Genomic DNA, 25,334 nt, shown 5'->3' on the forward strand with positions numbered 1-25,334 from the left:
CAATTGTGTGGTAGTTTGAGCATTCTTTGGCATTGCCTTTCTTTTGGATTGGAATGAAAACTGACCTTCTCCAGTCCTGTGGCCACTGCTGAGTTTTCCAAATTTGCTGACATACTGAGTGGAGCACTTTCACAGCATCATCTTTCAGGATTTGAAATAGCTCAACTGGAATTCCATCACCTCCACTAGCTTTGTTCATCATGATGCTTCCTAAGGCCCACTTGACTTCACATTCCAGGATGTCTGCTCTAGGTGAATGATCACACCATCGTGGTTATCTGGGTGTATTCTTGCCACCTGTTCTTAATATCTTCTGATTCTGTTAGGTGCATACCATTTCTGTCCTTTATTAAGCCCATCTTTGCATAAAGTGTTCTCTTGGTAACTCTGATTTTCTTGAAGAGATCTCTAGTCTTTCCCATTCTATTATTTTCCTCTATTTCTTTGCATTGATCACCGAGGAAGGCTTTCTTATCTCTCTTTGCTATTCTTTGGAACTCTGCATTCAAATGAATATATCTTTCCTTTTTTTCTTTGCCTTTCTCTTCTCTTTTCTCAGCTATTTGTGAAGCCTCCTCAGACAACCAATTTGCCTTTTTCCATTTCTTTTTCTTTGGGATGGTCTTGATCACTGCCTCCTGTACAGTGTCACAAACCTCTGTCCATAGTTCTTCTGGCACTCTGTTGAATCTAATCCTTTGAATCTATTTGTCACTTCCTCTGTATAATCCTAAAGGATGTGGTTTAGATCATACCTGAATGGTCTATTGGTTTTCCATACTTTGTTCAATTTAAGTCTGAATTTGGCATAAGCAGTTCATGATCTGAGCCACAGTCAGCTCCTGATCTTATTTTTGCTGACTGTATAGAACCTCTCTATCTTTGGCTGTAAAGAATATAATCAATCTGATTTGGTATTGACGATCTGGTGATGTCCATGTGTAGAGTCTTCTCTTGTGTTGTTGGAAGAGGGTGTTTGCTATGACCAGTGTGTTCTCTTGGCAAAACTCTATTAGCCTTTGCCCTATTTCATTGTGTCTCCAAGGCCAAATTTGCCTGTTACTCCAGGTATTTCCTGACTTCCTACTTTAGCATTCCAGTCCCCTATAATGAAATGGACGTCTTTTTGGGTGTTAGTTCTGGAAGGTCTTGTAGGTCATCATAGAACCGTTCAACTTCAGCTTCTTCAGAGTTACTGGTCGGGGCATAGACTTGGATTACCGTGATATCGAGTGGTTTGCCTTGAAAACGAACAGAGATCATTCTTTTGTTTTTGAGATGGCATCTAAGTACTGCCTTTTGGACTCTTGTTGACTATGATGGCTCCTCCATTTCTTCTAAGGGATTCTTGCCCACAGTAGTAGATATAATGGTCATTTGAGTTAAATTCACCCATTCCAGTCCATTTGAGTTCGATGATTCCTAAAATGTTGATGTTCACTCTTGCTATCTCCTGTTTGACCACTTCCAATTTGCCTTGATAAATGGACCTAACATTCCAGGTTCCTATGCAGTATTGCTTTTTACAACATCAGACTTTACTTTCATCACCAGTCACATTCACAACTGGGTGTTGCTTTTGCTTTGACTCCATCTCTTCACCCTTTCTAGAGTTATTTCTCCACTGATGTCCAGTAGCATATTGGGCACCTTTCGACCTGGAGAGTTCATCTTTCAGTGGCCTATCTTTTTGCCTTAGAGTAGTACACAGACTATATAATGGTGAAACACTAGGTATATGGGCATCTAATCCAGTTTTGAGGTGTCAGAAAGACTACTATATGAGATGTAGTGCAAACTGAAGCCTGAATTGAAATTATCCAGAGAAAGGGATAGGTTTTTGGCACAAGAAATAGCTTGCGCATGTGTAGAAGTTTCTAGGTTATTCATTACGTCTAGATCATGTAGTCTAATGGTGGTGGAGTTGTGAAGAGATTTTCTCAAGAGGAAATAAGATTTAGGTTAAAGTGGACCTTTGAGCCATGGTAAGATATTTGAGTGTCATCCTCTGAGCAGTGAGATTCCAGAGGCTGAAAGGATTGAAGCACAGGAGTGAGGGACATGATTCGATCTGGATTTCAGTAAGATCTGCAGAGGTCACTTTGGGGAGTGGTAGGGATGGGGCCCAGTGAAGACCCTGGAGCCGTTAGGAGGCTGTACCGATTGTCCAGGTGGCCTGCAGCAGGTTAGTAGTGGTAGGGCAGAGGCCAGAGGCAAGATGAATTAAGATACGGTCCACTTGGTTTGATTTATGTTTCCTGGTTAATTTTCATTAAAGTTATTATAGTTCAAATCACTTTTCTGCTGACTGGAGACAACCTCAGAGGTCCACATCTTTAGTATACATCTGTATGCTTCTCCCCCAGTCCAGGTCCATGTATTTTTCTAATCTGACAGTATTTCCCAACTTCTAAAGCCTTCAAAAACCCTCCTACTTTGCCCTCTGGAACTCAAAGTCTGTCATCTTTGAATGTTTGCTTTCCTTGTTGCTGTACTTGAAACCTAGGGGTTATTTGAAGACCTTATTTTCCTGGTGACTTTTTCCCTCAAAAGCTTTCAGCTCTTCTTGAGCATTTCTATTGCATTTCTCCTTGTTAGTCTCAACTGTGGGTCATCTTGTCCCTCCCATTGATTCATTGCAGGCACTAGAACTTAAGTTCCTTCCTTTTACACCACTATTTCTGTTATTATTCCATCCCTACATACCAGGGACACTTACTCTGGGGTCCGTGGACCACCAAGGGGTCTGTGGGAGAATTCATGGTATAATTGAACATAATGGGGAAAGGATTAAATCTTTTAAATTAAGCTTTAAGCAAAATTTAGTATTTTAAAAAATTATACACATAAGCAAAACAAAAAACCAAATGAACAGCCAAGGATATGAACAGTAGGTTTGGGTCTATGACTTTATCACAGATAAGGAAAGCCTCTTTCCTATGTGGGCATTTCCACTGGCTACTCTGCATATGGCACTTGGCCGTGGAATACATATTGCATATTCAGTTCAGTTCAGTTGCTCAGTCTTATCTGACTCTTTGAACCCCATGGACTGCAGCACACCAGGCTTCCCTGTCAAATCACCAACTCCTGGAGTTTGCTCAAACTCACGTCCATCAAGTTGGTAATGCCATCCAACCATCTCATCCTCTGTTGTCCCATTCTCCTGCCTTCAGTCTTTCCCAGCATCAGGGTCTTTTCCAGTGAGTTGACTCTGTGCATCAGGTGGTCAAAGTATTGGAGCTTCAGCTTCAGCATCAGTCCTTCCAATGAATATTCAGGACAGATTTCCTTTATGAGGGACCGGTTGTATCTCCTTGAAGTCCAGGAGACTCTCAAGAGTCTTCTCCAACACCACAGTTCAAAAGCATCAGTTCTTCAGTGCTTAGCCATCTTTATGGTCCAACTCTCACATCCGTACACGACTACAGGAAAAACCACAGCTTTGACTGGACGGACTTTTGTTGGCCAAGTAATGTCTCTGCTTTTGAATATGCTGTCTAGTTTTGTCTTGGCTTTTCTTCCAAGGAGCAGTGTCTTTTAATTTCATGGCATAACTTATTTTCAAGCAATTTAAAGGAATTTCAAGATTATAACTGTTAAGTGTATTTCTCTCTTAATGATATTAAAATACTACATAAAATCTAAATGTGAACAAATCATTGTAAGTAAGTAATTTTGGGGAGGCGGTGATACATTTTAATCTTTTCAAAGAATCCTCTGGCTAGAGAACTTTTTATAAATTTCAGTAATACAATTTAAAAGTGGGAAATGGTCATTTGTAATATTTAGGAGCATTGAAGGTAGGGTGTAGCAGTTGGTAGGTTGGTGGGAATTGTTACCAGTTGATAAGAGTGTACCTATGACTGAGATGCTTAGCTTATCCACTTGAAACAGTGAATGGTCAGTTTTTCTCCCCAGAAAGATGTCTCTTTGTGACAGTGATGTCACTAGCATTTTAGCAAAGATCATGGAACTCTTTAGCTGTTAACCTGCACCATCTCCTGTATTTCTGATTTAGCCTCACCTGGTTTCCTATGCATCCCTTTCCAAAGACTCTTTTGAGGTTCCTTCTCTACCCCAGAGTTAATCACTGGTCTCTATCTGTTGCTAATTTATTTGAGGGCATTTAGAGTATTTTACTTTGATTTGTGATTAGTTACTGTATTCTCCCCCAAGTGGTAATCTGTGGGGTGGGACTGTATGTTATATATTTGTCATCCAGTAATTGCTAGTCATACTTTCGGTGCTAGCTGCCTGCCAACTGCTGTTTTGTAGGCTGAACACACAGTGGTGCTGTCAGTTATCTGCTGCTGTGTAACAAACTAAGCCAGAGCAGCAAACATTTATCATCTCATACTGTTTCTGTGGGGCAGGAGTTTGGAAGTTGCTAGGCTGGGTGGTTGTGGCTTGGAGTCTCATGAGGTTGCAGTGAAGATGTTGGCTAGAGCTCTCATCAGCTGAAGGTTGACTGGGGCTTTTGGGATGGCTCACACACGTGGCTGTCGGCACGATGCCTCCCTGCTTCTCTAGCTTTGTTAGCTCAGTTCTTTGCCCTGTGGGCCTCCCCCTAATTCTTCTTGAGTGTCCTTGTGATCTGGCAACAGGCATATCCTAGAGTGAGTCACCCCAGAAGGAGCAAGACAAAAGCTGTAATGTCTTTTGTGACCTGGTCTTGAAATGACACTCCATAATTTTCAGTGTGCTGTTGCTTACGTAAGTCAGGGGATCCCTGAGGGCTGTCCTCGAGACTGGCCAGCACAGCTAAGACAGCTGATGATTTGTCTAGCATGGCACTTGACAGTTTAGCGGGAGAGAGGCAGAGTCAGCAATTACAGAAGAAAATGACAGGCTTTCTTAAGTCATGCTCAGTGCAGATAGAGGAAATAAACCGTGTGCTCTGACAGGTAGGGATGTGAGTGGGCTCATATGCTGCTTTAGATGGAGTGGCCCGCCTTTTAACCTGACACTGAGAGGTGAGAGGTACTTTTATTTCTATTAACAGCTCACTGCCATATTAATTAAGCGTGGCATCCCTCCTGCAGATAGCATTATAATGGCATTTCCTCAGTCTTCTGTGAATTTAACCAGTTCTTCAACAAAGATACCATTGTGGAAATTTGAGGGATTTGGTTAGGGTAACCCAGCAAGTGAGGGGTTGGGCAGGATTCAGAATTCAGACTCTGGAGTTCCATTTTTAATCAGCAAGTTGCTTGGTTAGTAATAAAGCTAATTAAACGCCAGGTTATTTTAGCTGTTAGGCTTTTTTCTCTTCTTAAATGTAGTGCAGGATTGCAGTTGATAATTTTGAGTGGCTTTTTGTTTTTTTTTTTGATTTCAGGTATGTGTTCAAATAAAATTGATTCAATATTTAAAATGAACGTTTATTTGTTTAATAATTCTCCTGGATTGCATGAAAATATCTTCTCCCTTCTGGATTCTAAGAATGTGTGTTTATGATCACACATAGTTTTTCTGTCTTTTCAAGTTCTAAAAGGACTAATAATTTCATATCTTCCTTTTGTTTTAAATATAAAAAGGATCACTACTCTGTTAGTATTGAAAAACATTATAACAGTAAAAAGTGTGTTTTCAGTCTTGCAGTGTTATAAAATAACTAAACATCCAGATAGTTTTTTAGAGCCTGTTTTTGGTTTAATTAATTTTTTAAACTGTCATTACTGATTATCAGTGTGAGGTAATACTCAGTAGGGTGCTCATTTAACTTCCCCTGAGGATAAGTGATATTAATTTATAAAATCCAGTACACCCCAGACACAGCTGAAGCCATATTAATTGTGTGTACCACCTCCAAATAGCATAATGGGATTCCCTCAGTCTTCTGTATATTTAACCAGCTCTTCAACAAAGGCAAACTGTATACTTCGCCTACTTGGGTTGTGTTTCTATATAAACTTTAAGAGAATTTCACATGAAATTAGGAGTAGCCATCCAAGTGCACATTGTAAAGTACATACAGTTGCAACCAAATTGCCAAATGCAAACAGCAGTCAATGAACAGAGTACAATGGTGATTTCTGTCGTGTTTTTATGTACAAAACTATTTTCAAAGTTTGCTTTTATGTTCTCTTGTGAATTGCTTTAAGCAAATTGTGTGTATGATTCCATGAAAAATGAATTAGGAGTGATTTTTTTCCCCCCTATTTATGAGTAGAGTCATAGAATCATCCATTTAAAAAAAGATAAAAACTTCCTTAGAACATTTACACTGATTTGATAATAATGTTCACTCTTTACCTAGCTTTGTAATAGTGCCCACAGTATTTGGAATCTACTTGTAGCACTCGATAGAGCATCACATACCTGGTAATGTTTTTACTTTAACCCTGAGGTCTTCAACAAATTCAGTTTACTGTATGTTCTAGTATAGGAGGAGGGATTGTATTTATTTTTCTCCTATGGCTCCTTCCTTATTTTGTCTTTCATTCCTTTCTGATCTAGGAAAATAAAAGCATTGAAATTATGAAACACTGATTTTTTTTTTTTCATCTATAGATTTAGGAGTTAGAAGAGGGATGTGCTTATTTTTGCTATCTTGTTATTAGCTAGCTAGGCTAGCGATCTGGTGCACATTTGTCTCAACACTTGGATAAAAGCCAACCCTCCCCCAGAGTTTAGGTGCTAAGCATATGGTGGAGATGTGCTAATTCTGTATTATTATTGTACAAATTGTAGTATTATTTATTGATACAAATGCAGTTCTATGTCTAAAATCATAATGCATTGATTTTTAAATTTTTCTTTGTGCTATTTTGTAGTCTAAATTTGCTGTTCAGTCAATCACTCGTGTCCGACTCTTTGCGACCCCATGGACTGCAGCACGCCAGTCCTCCCTGTCCGTCACCAACTCCCAGAGTTTACCCAAACTCATGTCCATTGAGCCGGTGATGCCATCCAACCATCTCATTCTCTGTCATCCTCTTCTCCTCCTGCCTTCAATCTTTCCCAGCATCAGGGTGTTTTTCAATGAATTGGCTCTTCACCTCAGTGGCCAAAGTAATGGAGCTTCAGCTTCAGTCCTTCCAGTGAATATTCATGGCTGATTTCCTTCCGTATTGACTAGTTTGATCTCCTTGCTGTTCAAGGGAATCTCAAGAGTCTTCTCCAGCACCACAGTTTGAAAGCATCAGTTCTTTGGCGCTCAGCCTTCTTTAGGGTCCAACTCTCGCATTCATACATGACTACTGCAAAAACCATAGCTTTGTCTATATGGACCTTTGTTGGCAAAGTGATGTCTCTGCTTTTTAGTATACTGTCTAGGTTTGTAATAGCTTTTCTTCCAAGGAGCAGGTGTCTTTTCATTTCATGGCTGCAGTCACTGTCCACAGTGATTTTGGGGCACAAGAAAATAAAGTCTGTCACTGTAGTCTAAATAGCATGACATTTTTATGTATACAAGTGTTTTGGAGATTGTTTTTTGTTATTTAAACAAGTAGTTTCCTCCTTGAAGAATTAAACAAATGCATTCATTTGTTTAATGAATGATGCTTCATTTCAGTCTCTTAGTACAGTGTGTAGATAAAGAATGGACTCAATAATTATTGTTATTTTTATGACTTTTAGAAATTTTTATTTTAAAGCATTTTGATTTTTGGTGAAAACTAAAATTTTGATTTCTTCTACCACTGTTGGAAGTTAAGTATTCATAAATTAGCTTGTGAATTGCTTAAGCTTACTCTTCCCATTCATTGACATGTTTACATTTATAATATTGATGTTGCATTAATAGTGTTTTGCTTAATTTTGCTTCCTTATAAGTTTAGCATATTAATTAACTGTGTGTGTGTCTGTATGTGTGGTGTGAAGAGGAGTCAGTATAGTTTCTACACTCAAGGGTTGTTGTTATGTGTATAGAAGCGATGGCAATGAAGTAGTGATTCAAAAGCCTGAGGAACCAGCCCCATTTCTTAAAACAACTGTTCGATGTCCCTAGTTTTTTAAAACAAGTATCAAGAATTGAAGTACTGATGTCTGTAGAGATATAACTTCTGGACACATTCATGTGAAATAATCTCGTGTTTCTGAGCTGTCTCACAGCAGGGAGGTTCTGTGTTGGTGAGTCAGCTGCCCTTTTCTTTCGCTACATTGTGTACACTTCTTATTACATTTTCCACATGGGTATAATTACCTGTTTATGTGCTTGTCTCCTCGCTGTGATTGTTGTTTAAGTTATTTACATTCACATCGCTCATTTATTTTTGTATCACTGACTTGCTCTTTATTTCTTTTTGTATATTTGGTATTCCATTTCCATCAATTCTGCATGAAAAACCTCTTTTGACACTTTTTGTAGTGGAAGTCTGCTGTAGACAGATTCTCTCAGCTTTTGCCCTCCTGCAAATGTCTTTATTTTGCTTCTGTTTATGAAAAGTGTTTTTACTAGACACTGAATTCTAGGGTGAGATTATTTTTCTTTCAGTTCCTCGACGATGCCATTCGGTTGTCTTTTGCTGGCATTGTTTCTGGTGAGAAATCTGTATCATTTTTGTTCTGTATATAATGTCTTTTTTTCTTTGGCTGTATATTTATGGTTTGCCCTTTATTTTTAATTTTCAGTAGTTTGACTGTGAGGTTCCTATGTATGGGTTTTTTGTTTGCTTGTTTTGTATTTTTTCTGGGGATTGCTGAGCTTCTCTGTGAATTGATATACATATATGTATATATCTATATCTATATTTATAATACTCTTTCTCTTCTGCTGGGGACCCCAGTTACACTTGTGTTACAGCATTTCATATTGTATCATGAATATTGGTTATTCTGTGTTTTTTTTGGTTGTTTGTTTCAGTTTGAATGCTTTCTATTGATCTGTGTTTAGGTTCACCAGTTCTTCGCAATGTTTAGCTTCTTTTCAAGCCCACCTAATGAATTCTTCATTTCTGATACACTTTTCATTCTAATAGATTAAAAAAAATAGGGTCCATGATTTGCTACTGAAATTCCCCACTGCATGGTGGGAATTTCATTATATCCTTTATCATTATTTTTATAAATCTTCTTTTAAATAGTCTGTCTAGTAATTCTGCCCTCTAGGCTATCTCTCCGTCACTTCTTTTGACTGTGGGCCATATTTTTTGCTCCTTTGTGTGTAGCAACATTTGATTTTGTGGTGGACATTTTATTTAATTACAGTAGAAATTAAGTAATATTTGCTTCCAAGAGAGGGCATGCTCTTCTTTCAAACTCTTGGAATGGGGGCTGTGTCTCTGTGATCTCTAGTTGAGCTGCGTTTGCTTTTCCTGCTGCTTGAGTTTTATTCAGCTTGTCTGTGGCCTCAAATGCTTTGTGGACTTGGGATCTGAGTGCTAATGAGAGTCTGGCAATTTGCTTTTTGGCATTAACAGTTGAACTTTGGCTTTGGAAACCATGGAATATCTCTTTCTGCTTTAAAGTCTTGATGCCCATTTTTAGGATTTCTGTAGTGTTCTTTTTTTGTTTTCAGTTCCATTGCTGGCTCTCTTTCTTCAGAGACTTGGTGTCCTGCCCCCAGCCTTCAGATAGCAGCTGGCGTTTGCTCTCTGAAGGTCTGGGTTTCTCTCAGGTCTTCTGGCTGGTCCAGAGGCTTTGGCCGGCAGCTGCTTTGCACTGGGAGAGGCCTCTCCCGCCTTAGGGAGCATCCCCGTGTTCGGCTTTCGGCATCTACGTCCTGCAGTGTGTGAAGACTTGAGGGAAAGAGTTGGTCAGAGGGTGCAGACTCGCTCTGTGGCTGGGACTTCATGACCCTGGACCTGGAAGTCTAATCTCTCATGCCAGTGCTCATGTGGCTGTGAATAGTTCGTTAAAAACTTGGCTGGTTTTTCTTTGCCTTTCTGCATTTGTCCTTCTTCTACAGCTGTCGTCAGGGATGAGAGCACTCTGTTTCCTCCCAGTGTTTATTTGTGCCGGTTCCCTTGTGTCCTCAGCTTCCTGAGGGGTTGAAAACAACAGTGAGAAGAATTCTGTAGGGTGTCTGGCTTGTTTTGCTTGTTAGGATGAGAGCAGTGGTGTTGTGGACTACTCTGTAATCCTGCCAGAAGCTGTCGTGTTATTAGTACTTTAACGTTTAGCTCCTGTTAGATGGGCCATTGTGTGAGTATATACAGTACATGGTATTTTTCCTTAGGATTATCTTCAAAGTGAATTTAAAGACCTGTTTTGAAAGAAAAGTGTTATTATCTTTGCATATTATTATTTGAAGGCTTCCCTTGTGGCTCAGCTGGTAAAGAGTCCTCATACAATGTGTGAGACCTGGGTTCAATCCCTGGGTTGGGAAGATACGCGGGAGGAGGGCATGGCACCCACTCGGACCTTCTTGCCTGGAGAATCTCCATGGACAGAGGAGCCTGACTTGCTGCAGTCCATGGGGTTGCAAAGAGTTGGACATGACTGAGCACCTAAGCACAGAACAGTATTATTTGCAAAAATCCCATTTCTTTAGTGAAGTGAATGATCAATACTGTGACTTACTGTCTTTTTAAATAGGGAATTTAAGTGTTATGCTTCTTTAATGGGCCCTAGTAGATCTATTCAGTAGAACCTCTGTTATGATAGGAGTGTACTTTATACGCTTTGACCAATATGGGAGCCACTAGTCTCTTGTGGTTCTTGAACACTTGGTATGTGACTCAGGCAGCAAAGGAACTGAGTTTTAAAATTTAGTTTATGTTTTAATAACCACACGTGGCTGCCACAGTGAATAGTGCAGGTTTATGTACTACACATGTCCTAACCCTAACCCTAACCCTAACCCTGTCTTCCACACTGGATGGTGAAAACAGTAGCTTAATGTGCGCACAGTTATTCTGAACAGTTCCAGAATCATAGTGTTTTTACGTACCCTTCTTTCTCTTTTTGATGGTTGCCACTTGAAACACTGTGTATGTCTGGATTCTCTGTGAGGAACAGAACTTGCTAAATTCACGCTATTTTCAATGAATGAACAATTAGCTTTGTAAACTAATCTATGCGTTTTCAAGTATCCGTGAACTATTTGTTGATACAATTGTAGAAGAAATCTCTTTGCAGTAAAAATCCAGTTTTATTTCTTGAGGCTTCAGTCTACTCTGTGGTGGTGGTGGTTTAGTCGCTAAGTTGTGTCCGACTCTTGTGACCCCGTGGACTTGTGAGCCCACCAGGCCCCTCCGTCCATGGGGTTCTCCAGGCAAGAATGCTGGAGTGGGCTGCCATTTCCTTCTCCAAGTCTACCCTGTAGTTGTTCATAAAGTTCAAATATAGACTAATCTGAGTAAAGAGAAATGTGATGTCTCTCAGGTCAAGCTATGGAGATGTAAGTAAAATTTAATTCTCAAAGTGCCTAAATCACGTCCCCCCATCCCCTCTCAGTTCGAGTGTAGTATGTGCTATGAAAAGGACGCTGGAGGAGGGGACTCGAGGGTGAACTCTGAGTACCAGTGTGATTGCCAGCCGCCAAATTAGCTGGGCTTCCCTCGTGGCTCAGTCGATAAAGAGTCCACCTGCAATGCAGGAGGCCTGGGTTCAGTTCCTGCGTTGGGAGGACCCTCTGGAAAAGGAAATGGCAGCCCACTCCAGTATTCTTGCCTGGAGAACCCCATGGACGGAGGATCCTGGCGGGCTACAGTCCATGGGGTTGTAAGAGTCAGACACGACTTAGCAACTAAACCACCAAATTAGCTAAATTACCTTTGTAAAAATGCTTAATTTTGTTAATCTGTAGCAAAGGTCATTTATCATTAAAGTCTTCATTCTATAATCTTAAGATTGGAAGGATTCTTTTGAGGTTGTCTCTCCTGCCTTCAGACAGGATGGTTATGAAGACTTCACTTATTTTTATATTTATTATTTTTTTTAATCTTAAATTTTACGTGCTAAATTGAATGCCTCCTGATGAAATCACGGTGATGATATAACTGACCCTGTTTTTTCATTTTGGAAATTAAATAAGTGTTGTTGAGAAGGGAATACTTACATATGTGCTTTTTATTTTATCTTTCTTCATAGATGGATAGATTTGCCAGCATAAGAATTCCAGGGAGCAAGAAAGAGAGGCCTCCACTTTCCAACCTGAGGACTGCGTTTTCAAACAATGATTGCTCTTCAGAAATGAATGAAAACATTCCAAAACCACTGTCCGAGAGGGAAATTTTAGAGCTTTTTGAAAAGATGATGGTAAGAATTTTGATTCATTATAAAATGTTTGATGTAAAAACCTTAGCTTTGGCTTATGTTCATGGAACTAAACGTGTCTGAAACTTAGGTTGCATAGGTTATTTCTGATGTCATTAAGATAGCACTCAAGGCATAGAGAGTTTTAGGATTACAAAAATAAGAATCTGAAGAAAAGTGTCATGCCAGTTGTTTTACACAGAAGTACATAAAAGCATAAACTCTCCAAAGTATCAAATGATATACCTGTATCTTAGATAGATTATCTAGGTGGTATGTCTGGTTCGGTTGCATTGAGGACAGTCTTAGCGCTTGGCTGTGTGTGTTGTTGAGTGTGCTGACTTTTGGACCTTGTTTGAGCGCTTAGTTCTCACAGTAACAACCATGTTTGCATAGTCCTGCAGCAGTTAAGTCTGCAGACACTTGAACTCACTTGCTTTGGGGTGTGCCCTGTAACTTCTGTAGCCATGAGTTAATATAATTTCAGTCCAGAACAAAGAGAATGTAACCTTTTTTTTTTTTTGCTAGCCTTTGCATCTGTTTATGAGACTTGTATAAGGCAGATTTCTTCAAGACTGCCATTGAGGACTCAAGTTAGTAAAGTGCCCCCTCATTCATGCATCGTGTGTTTGAGCTGCTGCCTGAATTGTCTGTGAGATTCTGGAATGGTGCTGTTTTGGTGCGCCTTGTTCAGACAGTTTTCTTCCTGTATCAGAGTTGCTGGTGTCATCTGAGTAAGTGGAGCAAGGAGGCCAGTGACGGGCATTCGCGAAGGCTCACCACACACTGTTAAAGTGTAACCACAGAAGAAGTGCAGAACGTAGTGGATGGTGTTCTGTTCTGAACATGATGACTTTAGAAGTGTTTTTCTGTTAGTCTTACCCTTCTCCCAGCTAAGAGTATTAGTTTATTTATATGAACAGGGCAGATGGATATTGGCATCTTTGTAGTATTTACGTATTTAATAACTGGACCAGATCACTTTTTAAATCTTAAACAGGTCTCCCTGTTAGCAGAAGATCTTTTGCAGTCACATTCACTTTACTCAGCAGAAGTAAAGTGAATTATTGCTTTCGCAGGACTGCCAATTTGCTAAGTGAGTGAGTTTGTCACAATTAAAGGCTTTAAAAGAAATAAGGACTGGGTTCTTCTTTTCCTTTCTGATACCTTGACAATATCACAATACATTGCAGGGGGAACTTGGAGATTCTGAAGCTGAGAAGGGCCTTTCTCCTCCTTTAAATGTGAACTCAACTGGTATTTCTCAGGCTTGTCAAGCAGAGTACCACATCTCTGACACATTTAAAGCTATTTCTAGGTCTGGGGAGGATGCTAGATTTAGGTTGGGGTTTATTTTTGGCTTTGCCTATCTGTACCATTTTTATTAATCAAAATCCTTCAGAGGAAGCAACGTTGAATACTCTGCCATTTTTGTTTTTTGGCATTTGACAAAATGAGGTTTCATTTATTTTTTTTTTGAGGTTTCATTTAAAAGTTGTGTCTAGATTCTTTGTCTTGGCATTGTACAGTTTAAAAAACTTATATAATGTTCTCACAGGTACTTAGATGATTTTTTTTTGCATGAAGTAAAAACTTTGTTTTGAAAACACCTCTTTTTCCTCCTCACGATGGTCCTTTGAGAGACAGTGTGCTGACTTGATTGCTTAATGAATGCGAAGTACAGTATCATCCTTCAACATTCGTACTTACTTCACTTTTATTTAGAAAATGATTTAGTTGGTCTCTGGGTAACAGTTTTAGTGCACTTTTAAAAAGTAATGATGAGTTTTTAGTTCTGCTACTTCTTAAGGGCTTTTTTTCCGACATTTTCATCCAGTGAAAGGAGAATTTTGATCTGAAAGCTCATTTTGGTTTCTCTGTGGGTCTTAGATATATGAAATAGTTGCATGAGCATCGCTATATACACAACTTTGATTTCTGGATGTCAGATTTCAATGGTTGCTCTTGAACTCATGGTGGGTCTGTGTAGCTGGCTTTTTGACCAAGGTGAATGTGGCAGGTACAGATTGAAAGTGACCTGTTTGTTCCAGCCAGTGCCTCTTTGAACCAGCCCTTTCAGCTTATTCCTACCTGCTGCCAGATAGCTTTCACCACAGGTCCCAGAGTTTTCCATTTGCTTTCAAGATAACGCAGCCCTAGTTTAATTTAAATAAGTTAACTTTTATCTGGAGAAAGCCTCTCCCTTGCCCGTTCAGGGCTGCTCTGCTCAGAGCCTGCGGCGCCCTCGGTGGGGCCGTGGGGGGGCCCTGCTCTGTCCCCTGCCCTGCGTTTCTCCTCCCCGCTGTTCTCCAGACCCAGTGCATCTCCTGCAGGGTGAGCTTGGAGGTGAAGGGAGGCGGAACAAGGATACTCTGCCGGCCAAGGGTGTCTATTGTCTGGCCCTGGTGTCTTGGAGTGTCGTGTTGGTGTTCTACTGCTGCCTGTAGCTTACTGCCCCAGGTTTGATGGCTTGAAACCACACCAGTGCGTCATCGCCTCGTAGTTCTGTAGGCTGAAGCCCAGGACGACTCAGCTGGCTTCTCTAGGGTGACAAGGCTGAAGGTGTTGGATGGGTGAACTCTTCTTCAGAGGCTTTGGGGGAACACTCTTCCTTCCAAGTTCATGTTGTTGACAAAATGCAGTGCCCAGGTGTTGTAGGTCTGGGGTACCAGCTTCCTCGCCGGCCGTCATCTGGGGCTGCCCTAGCCTTGAGAGGTCCCATTCCTCTCCTTCACACGGGCCCTCAAGTCTCAGACACACCAGATCCATCTCACACTTAGAATCTCTCTGAGTCCCCTTCTGTGGCATCTCTTGCCTTCATGCGGAGAAAGTTCTCTGCTTTTAAGGGTTTGTGTATTAGATTGGGCTCACCCAGAAAATCCAAAATACTTCCCCTGATTTAAAGTTTGTAACCTTAAGGACATCAAAAAAGCCCCTTTTGCCACGTGATTTAACATGTTGACAGAAGCCAGGGTTTGGGGCATGGATACCTTTGGGGGACCATTTTGCCTGCCACAGGTATTATTGTCGTTTAGTCACTAAGTCATGTCTGACTTTTGCAACCCCAAAGACTGTAGCCCACCAGGCTCCTCTCTCCTTGGGATTTCCCAGGCACGGATACTGGAGTGGGTTGCCGTTTCCTTCTCCAGGGGATCTTCTCGACCCAGGGATGGAACCTGTGTCTCCTGCCTTGACAGGCAGATTCTTTCCCACTGAGCCATCTGGGAGGCCCTGGCTAGCAGTATAAGAGATTACAGTGTGATTACAAACGCCTTTCTCCTGTGGAGTTCCACGGCTCTCCTGCTCGCAGTGTCACCTGTCATTCCCTCGGCACTGGTGGCGGCAGAGGAGCCTTCCTCCCTGGCCTCCCGCAAGCCTGTTCCTCTTGTGGGTCCCTTTGGGGTGCAGTGCCTCTGAGCCGGCCAGCCCTGCTCCTCTCCAGGATCTGTATCCTCCATGGAAGCTAGTGTGTGCTAGCTTCCCGTCTAGTTCGGTTCAGAGCCTGACCTCCACAAAGAATAGTTTACTCTGGCGCTGTCTACCCATAGCTCTTCATTTGGGAATCATTTTGTTGCAGATGTGTACCCCTCTAACTGCAAGTGGCTTTCCAGCCATCATATCCCCCTTGCAGCATGTCACACTGCATAGCTGGCCTCTTGCGTTTCTCGTTTTCCCTTGGGTGTCAGGACACTTTCTTCCTTCTCCTGATTTTCCTCCTCTCTAGCCAGTTCATTCTGGTTTACTTTCCATGTTTCTTCCTCTGTCTGTCCTTTTATTTCCTCTGTCCCTTTTGTTATGTCTGTATCTACTTTGGTTCACCATAGACTCCTTCTGGGGAATTGGAGCCCTTTCATATTGTAGAATATCCCATATAGTCTGACAGTCTGCTGTGTCTCTTACAAAGAGCAGCTATAATTGAGCTCTTTAAAAGATGTTAAACCTCAATTCATTTTCTTATTTTTTCCCAGTGTTATTGAGTTACAATTGACATTTAGTATTGTGTAAACTTAAAGTACACAATGTGATGATTTGATAGATGTATATTTTTTAAAATGATTGCCACAATAAGGTCAGTTAACACGTCCATCATCTCACATAATTATTGTTTTTTGCCCTGTGGTGAGACCGTTGAAGATTTACTCTCTTCAAATCTTTCAAGTGTGATTTTTTTGGTAAAACTAGAGTTACCATACTGTTCATTACATCCTAAGAATTGATTCATTTTATAACTGTCAATTTGTACCCCTTGACCTTTTCCCCGCCCCTCAGCCCCTGGCAACCACCAGTCAATGCTGTTTCTATGAGTTTGGTATTTTTAGATTCTACATTTCAGTGGTAACATACACACTTGTCTTTCTCTGCCTGATTTATTTCACTTGGCATAGGGCTCTCAGGGCCCGTCTGTGTTGCCACAGGTGGCAAGATTGCCTTTTTTAATGGCTGGATAGTGTTCCATCCCACCCTGTCCCCCCCAACACCCACACCAGTTTCTTTATCCATTTATTTCTCAACAGATATTTAAGTTGTGTCTTTACATTGGCTATTGTAAGTAATGCTGCATTGAATAGGGGCATGAAGATATCTTCTCAAGTAAGTGTTTTTACTTTCTTCAGATAAATAGCCAGAAGTGGAATTGTTGGATCATATGATAGTTCTATTTTTAATTTTTCGAGGAACAGCCATACTCCTACTGCTTTCCACAGTGATTTTAACAATTTGCATTCCACCAGGAGTGCGTTTTTTTCACATTCTCCCCAGCACTTGGTACTTCTTTTTGACACCATTCTAACCATGTGAGGTGAGGTATCATTGTGATTCTGATTTTCACTTCCCTGGTAATTAGTCATGTTGTGTCTCTTTTCATGTACCTGTTGGCCATTTGTTTAACTTTTTTGGAAAAATGCTTTTTTAGTTCTTTCCAATTTTAATCAGATAATATTTCTTTGCTTTTTAGTTGTATGAGTTCTTTATATATTTTGGATAGTAACCTCTTACCAGATGTGTAGCTTGCAGATACTTTCTCCATTTCACAAGTTGCTTTTTAACTTTGTTGATTTTAAAAATTGTTTTGCTGTGCAGAAGCTATTTAATTTGATAAAATCCTTCACATTTATTTTTGCTTTTGCAGCTTGTGCTTTTGGTGTCATGTTCAAAAAGCTCATTGCCAAAACCAGCATGGACAGCTTTTCCTTTATGTTTTCTTCTAGGAGTTTCAGAGTTTCAGGTCTTACATTTAAGTCTTTAATACATTTTGAGTTAATTTTTGTGAGTGGTATAAGGTGGGGTCCAGTTTCTCTCTTTTTCATTTACATGTGATTATCCAGTTTTTCCTTCTTTTTTAAGGAAACTCTCTCTCCCCGTTGAATATAGTTGGCTCCCATTTCAAATATTAGTCAATCATATTGCATAGGTTTATTTCTGTACTCTTGATTCTGTTGTTCTCTGGGTTTGTTTTCATACCAGTACTGTATTGTTTTAATTACTGTAGCTTTGTAATATAGTTCAAAATTGAGATGTGTAATGTCTCCAACTTTGTTCTTTTTCAAGACTGTTTTGGTTATTCATAGTCTTTGGTGGTTCTATTTCTTTTTTTCTATAAAGAATACCGTTGGAATCTTGATAGCATTGCATTGAATATATAGATGGCTTTGAATAGGATGGACATTTTAATTATGCTAATTTGAACACAGGATATTTTTCCACTTATTTGTGTTTTTTGTAGTTTTTTTCATCAGTGACTTAAAATGATCATTGTCCAGATCTTTCACTCCTCAGAACTTGTAAGTCCCTTGTGCAATTTTATCCTTTATTTATTATTTTGATATGTCTCTATGCTAGATTAAATCCATGTAGCTTTATTCACCTGGTTTATCATCTCAAATAACTGTCTGTTGAATTAAGTGTATCTTTCTAACTTTTGTCTAAGATTTGATATTTCTTTTCACCTTTAATTCTATGTTTTGGTGGTACTTAACTTTAATTATCAAATTTGGGTTTGCTGGATAACTTAAAAATGTTAAAATAATGAATAGGAAGAGAAGTTTCATGTATTTGTCTTTTCACTTTCACTATATGTTGAGAGAACAAAAGCTGGAAGGTCATCTATCAAACTGTGATCATCAACAGGCATTAAATGAGTGCCAGCGATGACAGAATTACTTTGAAAAAAATTATTTAAATTCTGGACTTCCTGTCATCACTTGTAAGCATGGAAGAAATGGTCTGATAAAATTGCACAAAGTACTTAAGTATGAATAGTAATGCTGTAATCTTTTCTTGGGAATATGTTTACCAGGCTCTGTTGTAATGTAGGAGAGAGTGCATTTATCGATTGCCATTAGCATTGTCTCTTAAGCGTGTGTTTGAAGTGTCCATTGGCATTAAGAGCTTAGATGACCTGCTATTTAATACATATTTTAGCTTTAGTGTGAGGAAACATAGTTCAGATAATACTAAAGCCATTCAAAATTTAATTTTGAAACAATTGTCAGATATATTATAAAGTTGGATCTATTTTTGTTCAGTGGTGTTTTCAAATAGGGTATTTGAGGTACACAAGCAGCAGTAGAACCTATATGTTAATTGAAATACTTTGGGTGCTTTTTCAATCCCAGCCTTCTTTTTGAGGTATACAAAAAAGAATAGAACACATGTAAAATTAATTGAAATACTTGGTGTACTCCTTTCAATTCCATCTTTCTTTTTGTGTTGTTAACCAGCATTTCAGAGAAACAGAGACCTGACTGAATAAAGATTGGGGTTTGTTAGGACTGTAGCCCAGGAGATATAGATTCAAAGAGCACTTGAATTATGTTCCTTTGGACTACAAATTGGGGCTTAGAAAGGCAAAAAATCCTGCAAGGTTATTAGAACTGGAATTGGAAAGAAGTAAGGGTGCTTGTTGAGCAGGGATAGGCTGGGGTCTGAAATGATTCCACAGTTGTGAAGGGGGATGGACTTTGAACCTGTTAACCCAGTCCAAGCTGGTACTTGCTTCTTGCTTCTCAATAAGTGGAAAGACAAGCTGTTGGGGCAGGGAATAATGACTTTGTTCAGAAAGCCAGCAGGTCTAGAAGATGGTAGACTAGGGCCCCAGAGAACCATCCTATCTGAATTAGAGTTCAGGCTGCTCTTATACTGGAAGAGGTGGAGGTTATTGCAGACTTGTTGGTGCAGAAACTCTTTGTTCTTGCCGTTGTCCACATGGTTCCTGTAAATCTTCAACGACAAATGTTATTTCTGTTCCTCAACATTTTTTCTCTATATGAATGAAAATGTTATACATTTAAAGATTAAATATTTAATTCCTCTGTCCATGGATTCTCCAGGCAAGAATACTGGAGTGAAAAGCAATTCCCTTCTTCAGAGAATCTTCCCAACACAGGGATTGAACCCAGGTCTCTTGTGTTGTAGGCAGATTCTTTACTGGCTGAGCCACCAGGAAAGCCCAGTGAGTAAAGTGTTATACATTTAAGGGTTAAACATGGGAGGTAGAGCCTTAAGAATAGGCTACCAGGTATATTTCAGGCCATAGGCAACATTTTTTTACAAAGGTACAGAGCCAGCATGACTAAGCAAGGCAACAGAGCACAAAGGTTAGAGCTAAAGGAATCGATCCAGAATGCAGTGAGGTTTGTTTTTTGTTAGAAAACTACAAAGGTGCAGCTAGCAGATACTGTTTTGAAGTGGTTGGTTGTGTTCTTGAGTTTGTTAAAGTTGAGAGAAAATTCACATTCTCAGTGATGCAGGAATGTGTCTACCACCACATCTATAATGGTCTGGTTCCATTTGGATGCCTGAACCATAGTTACTCCATTTTGATTTTTAAATAGTCTTAAATATATCATTAGTATATTTTTCAAGAAATCCTTCTCTATGCTGACATCATAGGTCTGTTCTTCTATATTCCTAAAATCTAACGTGAGACAGTATTATTCCTACATGGGTAACTAGTTTTTCTATTATATTAATGGCACTATTAATATAATAGAATATTATATTATACTGAGTAGGCACTCTTGTCCATCATCTGTGATATCTCCACTGTTACCAAGTCAGTGCTCATATCTGTGTCTGTTTCTGAGGTCTGACTTTGCTCATTGTTCAATTTGTCTAGCTCTGCAGTTACATCCATTGTCTTAATTACTTTAACCTGTATAATAAACCTTGATATCTAGGACTTCCTTCCTCTCTTCAAAATTATCCTGACTGTTCTTGGCTGCTTTGTGATTTTATATTAATTTTACAATCAATTAAGTTTTATTATAAATCCTGTTGGGATCTTAATTGGAATTGCAATAAATTTATTGGTTTAGATAGAATAAATACCTTTGTGATATTAAATTTTCCTGTGAACATTGGATATATCTATCTATTTATTTAGATATTTTTCTGTTCCTAAACTATAACATTTATAATTTCCCCCTAGAGGTTGTATCTTTTATAAGATTTATACCTTGGTTTGTTTCTAAAATGTAACTAATATTTTTAAAAACTTAAAATTTTTAGTAAGATTATTAATTTGTGTGTTGCCTTTTACATTCAGTAATCTTTCTGAATTCTCAGTTTTTGTTATTTGTAGAGTTCCTCATATTTTTCTATGTATATAATCAGGATATCTGTGGCTAACTTTTACATCTTTTTCTGTTCTTATTCGTTTCTTTTTCCTTTCGTTGCCAGAAAAGAGTTAATATGTTTTTTTCCCCTGTCCCTAAACTATTTAGTAAAGAATTTTTTTTTTTCATTTTCCATTTCAGTTATTTGAATAAAGTTGGCCAGCCCTTCACTAGAATCTTCTTCCAATAAGATAGACGCGTGGCTGTGCTAATTTTTATCCTTTAAATTGAGTATATCACCCGTTACTGATCAAATGAGTGACTATGTATGATAAATTTGTTTTATTCATTATTTTATTAGGTCAATTTCCTGATACTTTCATAAGAACTGTATTTTAATGGGCTTTGACTATTTACCTGTCCCCCTTTGTTCCCTTTATGCTTTCACAGAGTATGCTGCATGAATTGTTGAATGAGTTGGTTTGTTTCTTCTGCTCTGGTGAATACCATGTCTAAGCAAGAAAAGATACATAAGTACACATAGAGTTAAATACTGAGATATCTTTGTATTATTAGCTTTGTAGTCAATTCAGATATCTTTGAAATGTAAGGTCCAGAGGAAAAAAGAAGAGCTCAGGTGAACTAATGAAGTTGAATTTGATACTTTTTGGTAGGGTTGCTGGGAGCAGAGTTCATCTTGCTGTCTTTATTCAGTATTGTCACTCTTTGGGCACATGCTAAAGATAATTTTTCTTTTTTGATCTTTTTTTTTTCCTTTTTCGTAGTTGGTGTTAAGGATTTATGCTTAGCTATTTCTTCAGTCAGACAAGTGAATGAATACCTATTGTGTTTGATGTGTAAGTGATGTCTTAAGGGTCACCAGAAGTCTGAAAGAACAGAAACCAAAGAGGACCCCTTTGTGTTAGTTCTTTAAGTGCTTATTGACTGCTATAGATTCCTACTAGCACTTTGTTTATTTCAGGCATTAGCATTTTTTACAAATCTACTTTTTCTGTATTGTGGGGTTTTTTTTATTTCTTAAAAACTATAAAAGTATATTTTGGGTTGGCGAGATAAAATGAGAGAGGTTCTATGGTAATGCTTTGTTCTGATCTATTAGTTGTCACCTTTCTCCCTCTCCTTTATGTGGAAATTGAAAAATTTGGGGTAAGTTTGTTTAAAAGCAATTCAAATAATAATCCAAAAAGGAGGAGGAGGAGAGAGAGGGTAGAAGTGTAAGGCGATTGTCAAGTTGATTCATGGGTTGTGTTTGTCAGGGGGATAATGTCAGTGCCGTGTTATTTCTTCTAGATCCAGATAAATGAGAAAATAAATGATTTAGGAGCATTGGATTTTGCCTTGTGGGAGTTTGTCGACCCAGTCAAATGATTAGAAAGGGGAGTTTTGAAAGGATAAAGGTTATGCTAATGTTTAAGATTCTGCTTTCGCTAATTATTAGGAAGTGTGCAAGTAGAGCCTTTTCCAATGGTGAAAGGTTTTTTTTTTTTTTTTTTTTTTCCAGTCTGATTTTCTTCTCTAGGGAAGTCAGATGACCATTTTATTATCCTTTATGTGATTTATGAAGAAATGGCCATTTGTGGAGAGCAAATAAATGAGTTATACCCCTTTTATAAGTAGCAGTGTTCTTCTCTGCTGGATTATGTAACAGCTGTGATTGTAGGTGCTTATGCATAAGCTTGAACAGTTCCAACCAGATCATTCCAAAATAAATTAGAGTTGAGCAGCTTGCTGCATATTCCTCTCATTTTTTGCTTCTTCTGCTGAAATTTATAGTATGTGAAAAAATGATACTTAAGTTTCTTGTGTGTCTGTTTAGTCTCTGATACTGGTTTTAGATTAAATTGAAATTTGGTTTCAAATGGAGATAGTTTGAACTCTTTGTGTAAGCTCCAGTTAGAATATTTGGTTAAATAAGAATTTTATGAGTTCACTGTCAACCTCTGGGTAAGGGCTATTTTCTGACTGCAGTCCTGTTACTGAGCTAGCCATCTGATTTCCTGTTAATTTTAATTGGATTGAGGACATTGAGAATAGAAAAGTGAATCTAACCCCACTATTGGTGAAACCAAAAAACTGACTCTTCATAATCATAGTTTTGTATAAAAATGAAAGGATTATTATAAAGGTTTATGTAAGAACATGAGCTTCCCTGGTGGATCAGACGGTAACGAGTCTGCCTGCAATGCTGGAGACTTGGGTTCGATCCCTGGGTTGGGAAGATCTCCAGGAGAAGGGAATGGCAGCCCACTCCAGTATTCTTACCTGGAGAATCCCATGGACAGAGGAGCCTGGCAGGCTGCGGTCCATGGGGTTGCAAAGAGTTGGACATGACTGAGCAACTAACACTTATATAAGGATATAGTAAACATGATGGACAAAGAAAGAAAAGCTGTTTTATAGCTTTAGCGCATTTATGGGCATCTTGAATATAAAGTAGTAATATAAAGTTAATTCCAAGTTCCAGGGTTTTGGTTGTATTTATCTTTCACAGGTTTCCTGATTTTACTTTGGCTTAATCTAAGAATGCAGTTTACTAAATTGCAGAGCTATGTGAGATTCAGTTACTGCACACTGTTTGAGAGTATGTGATTACCTGGAACGAGATCATGAAGTCTTCGATTTTGCATTGGGCGCTACAGCACCCCTGGTGCTAAGAGCACCACCACTCGGTAGGACCAAGCATCAGCAAGACCTTTGACACTGTGATGGGGAAGCTGAACTCTAGCGTGGGGAAGCATCGAATCACACTTCTAGAAGAAATATGTGTAAAATTGTGCTTTCAGTATGTTGAGCTCTGAGGTCTCAGGAGAAGAAATTAGGGGATCATTGTGGACTTCTTAAAATGCTTAACCAATTTGTGGCTGTACTGGAAAAAAATTTAGCAAAGCTGCTGCCAAGAACAATTATTTTGGCTTTAACCCATGGAACAAAGCATTGAACACTATTGAAATCAGATGATAACTGTTGACTTAGTAAGAATGTTTGATTTGGGTGTTGCTCTGCTTCCAGTTTTTACATTTTAATATTTTGCTTATTCATCCATACAGATGTTTTGATCCACTGTTGTACTGTTTTCCTAGCTCCTGTTTTATAACTCTAATCATGCTTCTGTTTGTCTGTAGTGTTTTTCCGCTCTGGGTGAATTTCCTTGCACCTGACCATCCTCAACTTGCTGCTTGTATATTCGCTTAATTCTCCAAATAGTCAATCATTTTAAATTTAGTCTGACTCTCCATGGCGTTAACTATCCCACTCAACTTGATGTATGTAAATTTAATGAGCATGCTGTCTTGTAAAATCCACATTCATGAATGAAAATAGTCTAATGTTTGTAATTCAGTTGAAAAAATGTTCATCTCTGTTTGCCATTCTCTGCTTGATTACTCCTTGGTGCTCACTAGTTGCATGTATGCGCATGAGTTTTAAGATTACATCTTTTCCTCTTTCTCAGTTTTGCCAAAGAAAATGTGGAAGATATATATTTTGTGTCAGTGTTTTTTAGCCAAGGATGGAGTCAAGGTATGTAAAGATAGTAGCAAACTTGGATTATCCTGGTTTGTGGGAACTTCCAGCCCCATCTGACACATAGGAAGAGTTCTCTGGAGCATCATAAAAGCTGCGGGCTTGACTCCACGTCATTGACCTGGCTTCCAGGTCAGGGCCACAGCTCCCCATTTGGTGTTCTTGTGCAGGTTAGGAAAATGTGTGGCCCTTCTTTCCTCTAAGAGGACGCAGCGCCGCACAGCGTCACCCAGTCTGGTCTCGGCAGCACCTCAGCCTTATTCGCGTCTCAAGCAGGGGCTGCCCTGCGGGGCTCAGCCGTGCGTAGACTGACCTAGGTCAGCGGCCGCGTGTGGTTCTGCTAGCGCCCCCTGAAGACACGACGGACTTTTAGCTTGACCCATGCTAGTGCCACCGCCTGCAGCCGTGACCCCGCCTCTGGAGCTGGACCTGGCTTCCGTCACTGTTCTAGTCTCAGACTCCGGTTATTATCTCTGGCTCCAGCTCCAGCTCCCAGAAAATTACCTGCATTTCATGTTTGTTCCAGAAGAAGTTTAGCAAATTCTATTTGGGAGTTTTTGTGATGTCTCATTTGATAGATATCTGAAGAGTATATGCATTGTGAATGACACAGCAAGTGTAGAAAAAAAAATCTTTTAAAAATTATCTGTGATGGAGGAAAAAGAAAGGCATATATAAAGGAGAACTAGGGTCCAGGGGAGGCTTTTTTCTTTTAATTTTTAATCCATTAAGGATTACCATCTTTATATAATGAGACCCAACAAGCTAGAAGAATTTAGTGAAATGGGATGGAAGCAAGGTAATTGATGTGCAGTGCCCTTTTAGGAGGGGAGAGGAAAGAGGATCCAGAGTGTAAATGAGTGGGATTATCTTTGGATCGATACAGGAGTTGGCACAGGAGAATGAGTGTGCAAATAAATTGGTAATAGAACAAACAGGAAGTTGATGGTGTATTCCTTTTCATGGAGAAAATTAAAATGTGCTTACTGAAAATGATAGGTAGACGTGATGGTTTCATAGCTCCTGGAGAATGGCCAGTTTGAAGTAAGTCCTTCAGGGAATGGGAGGAGGGATTCCTGTGATTTCCCATCC

At 39.3% G+C, this 25,334-nt stretch overlaps 1 protein-coding gene across 5 annotated transcripts in view; it reads left to right on the plus strand.

The window, feature by feature from the left end:
• The window catches only part of DIAPH3 (diaphanous related formin 3), a 530,180-nt gene that overhangs the window by 38,242 nt on the left and 466,604 nt on the right, over window positions 1-25,334 (plus strand). For all 5 annotated transcript variants that reach the window (XM_065901830.1, XM_065901832.1, XM_065901833.1 and 2 more), the window contains one exon: window positions 11,980-12,147. In XM_065901830.1, the coding sequence (XP_065757902.1) occupies window positions 11,980-12,147 (168 nt within the window). The remainder of the gene's footprint in view (window positions 1-11,979; window positions 12,148-25,334) is intronic.

This window comes from Muntiacus reevesi, chromosome 11, assembly GCF_963930625.1.
Source record: "Muntiacus reevesi chromosome 11, mMunRee1.1, whole genome shotgun sequence".
NCBI lineage: Eukaryota > Metazoa > Chordata > Mammalia > Artiodactyla > Cervidae > Muntiacus > Muntiacus reevesi.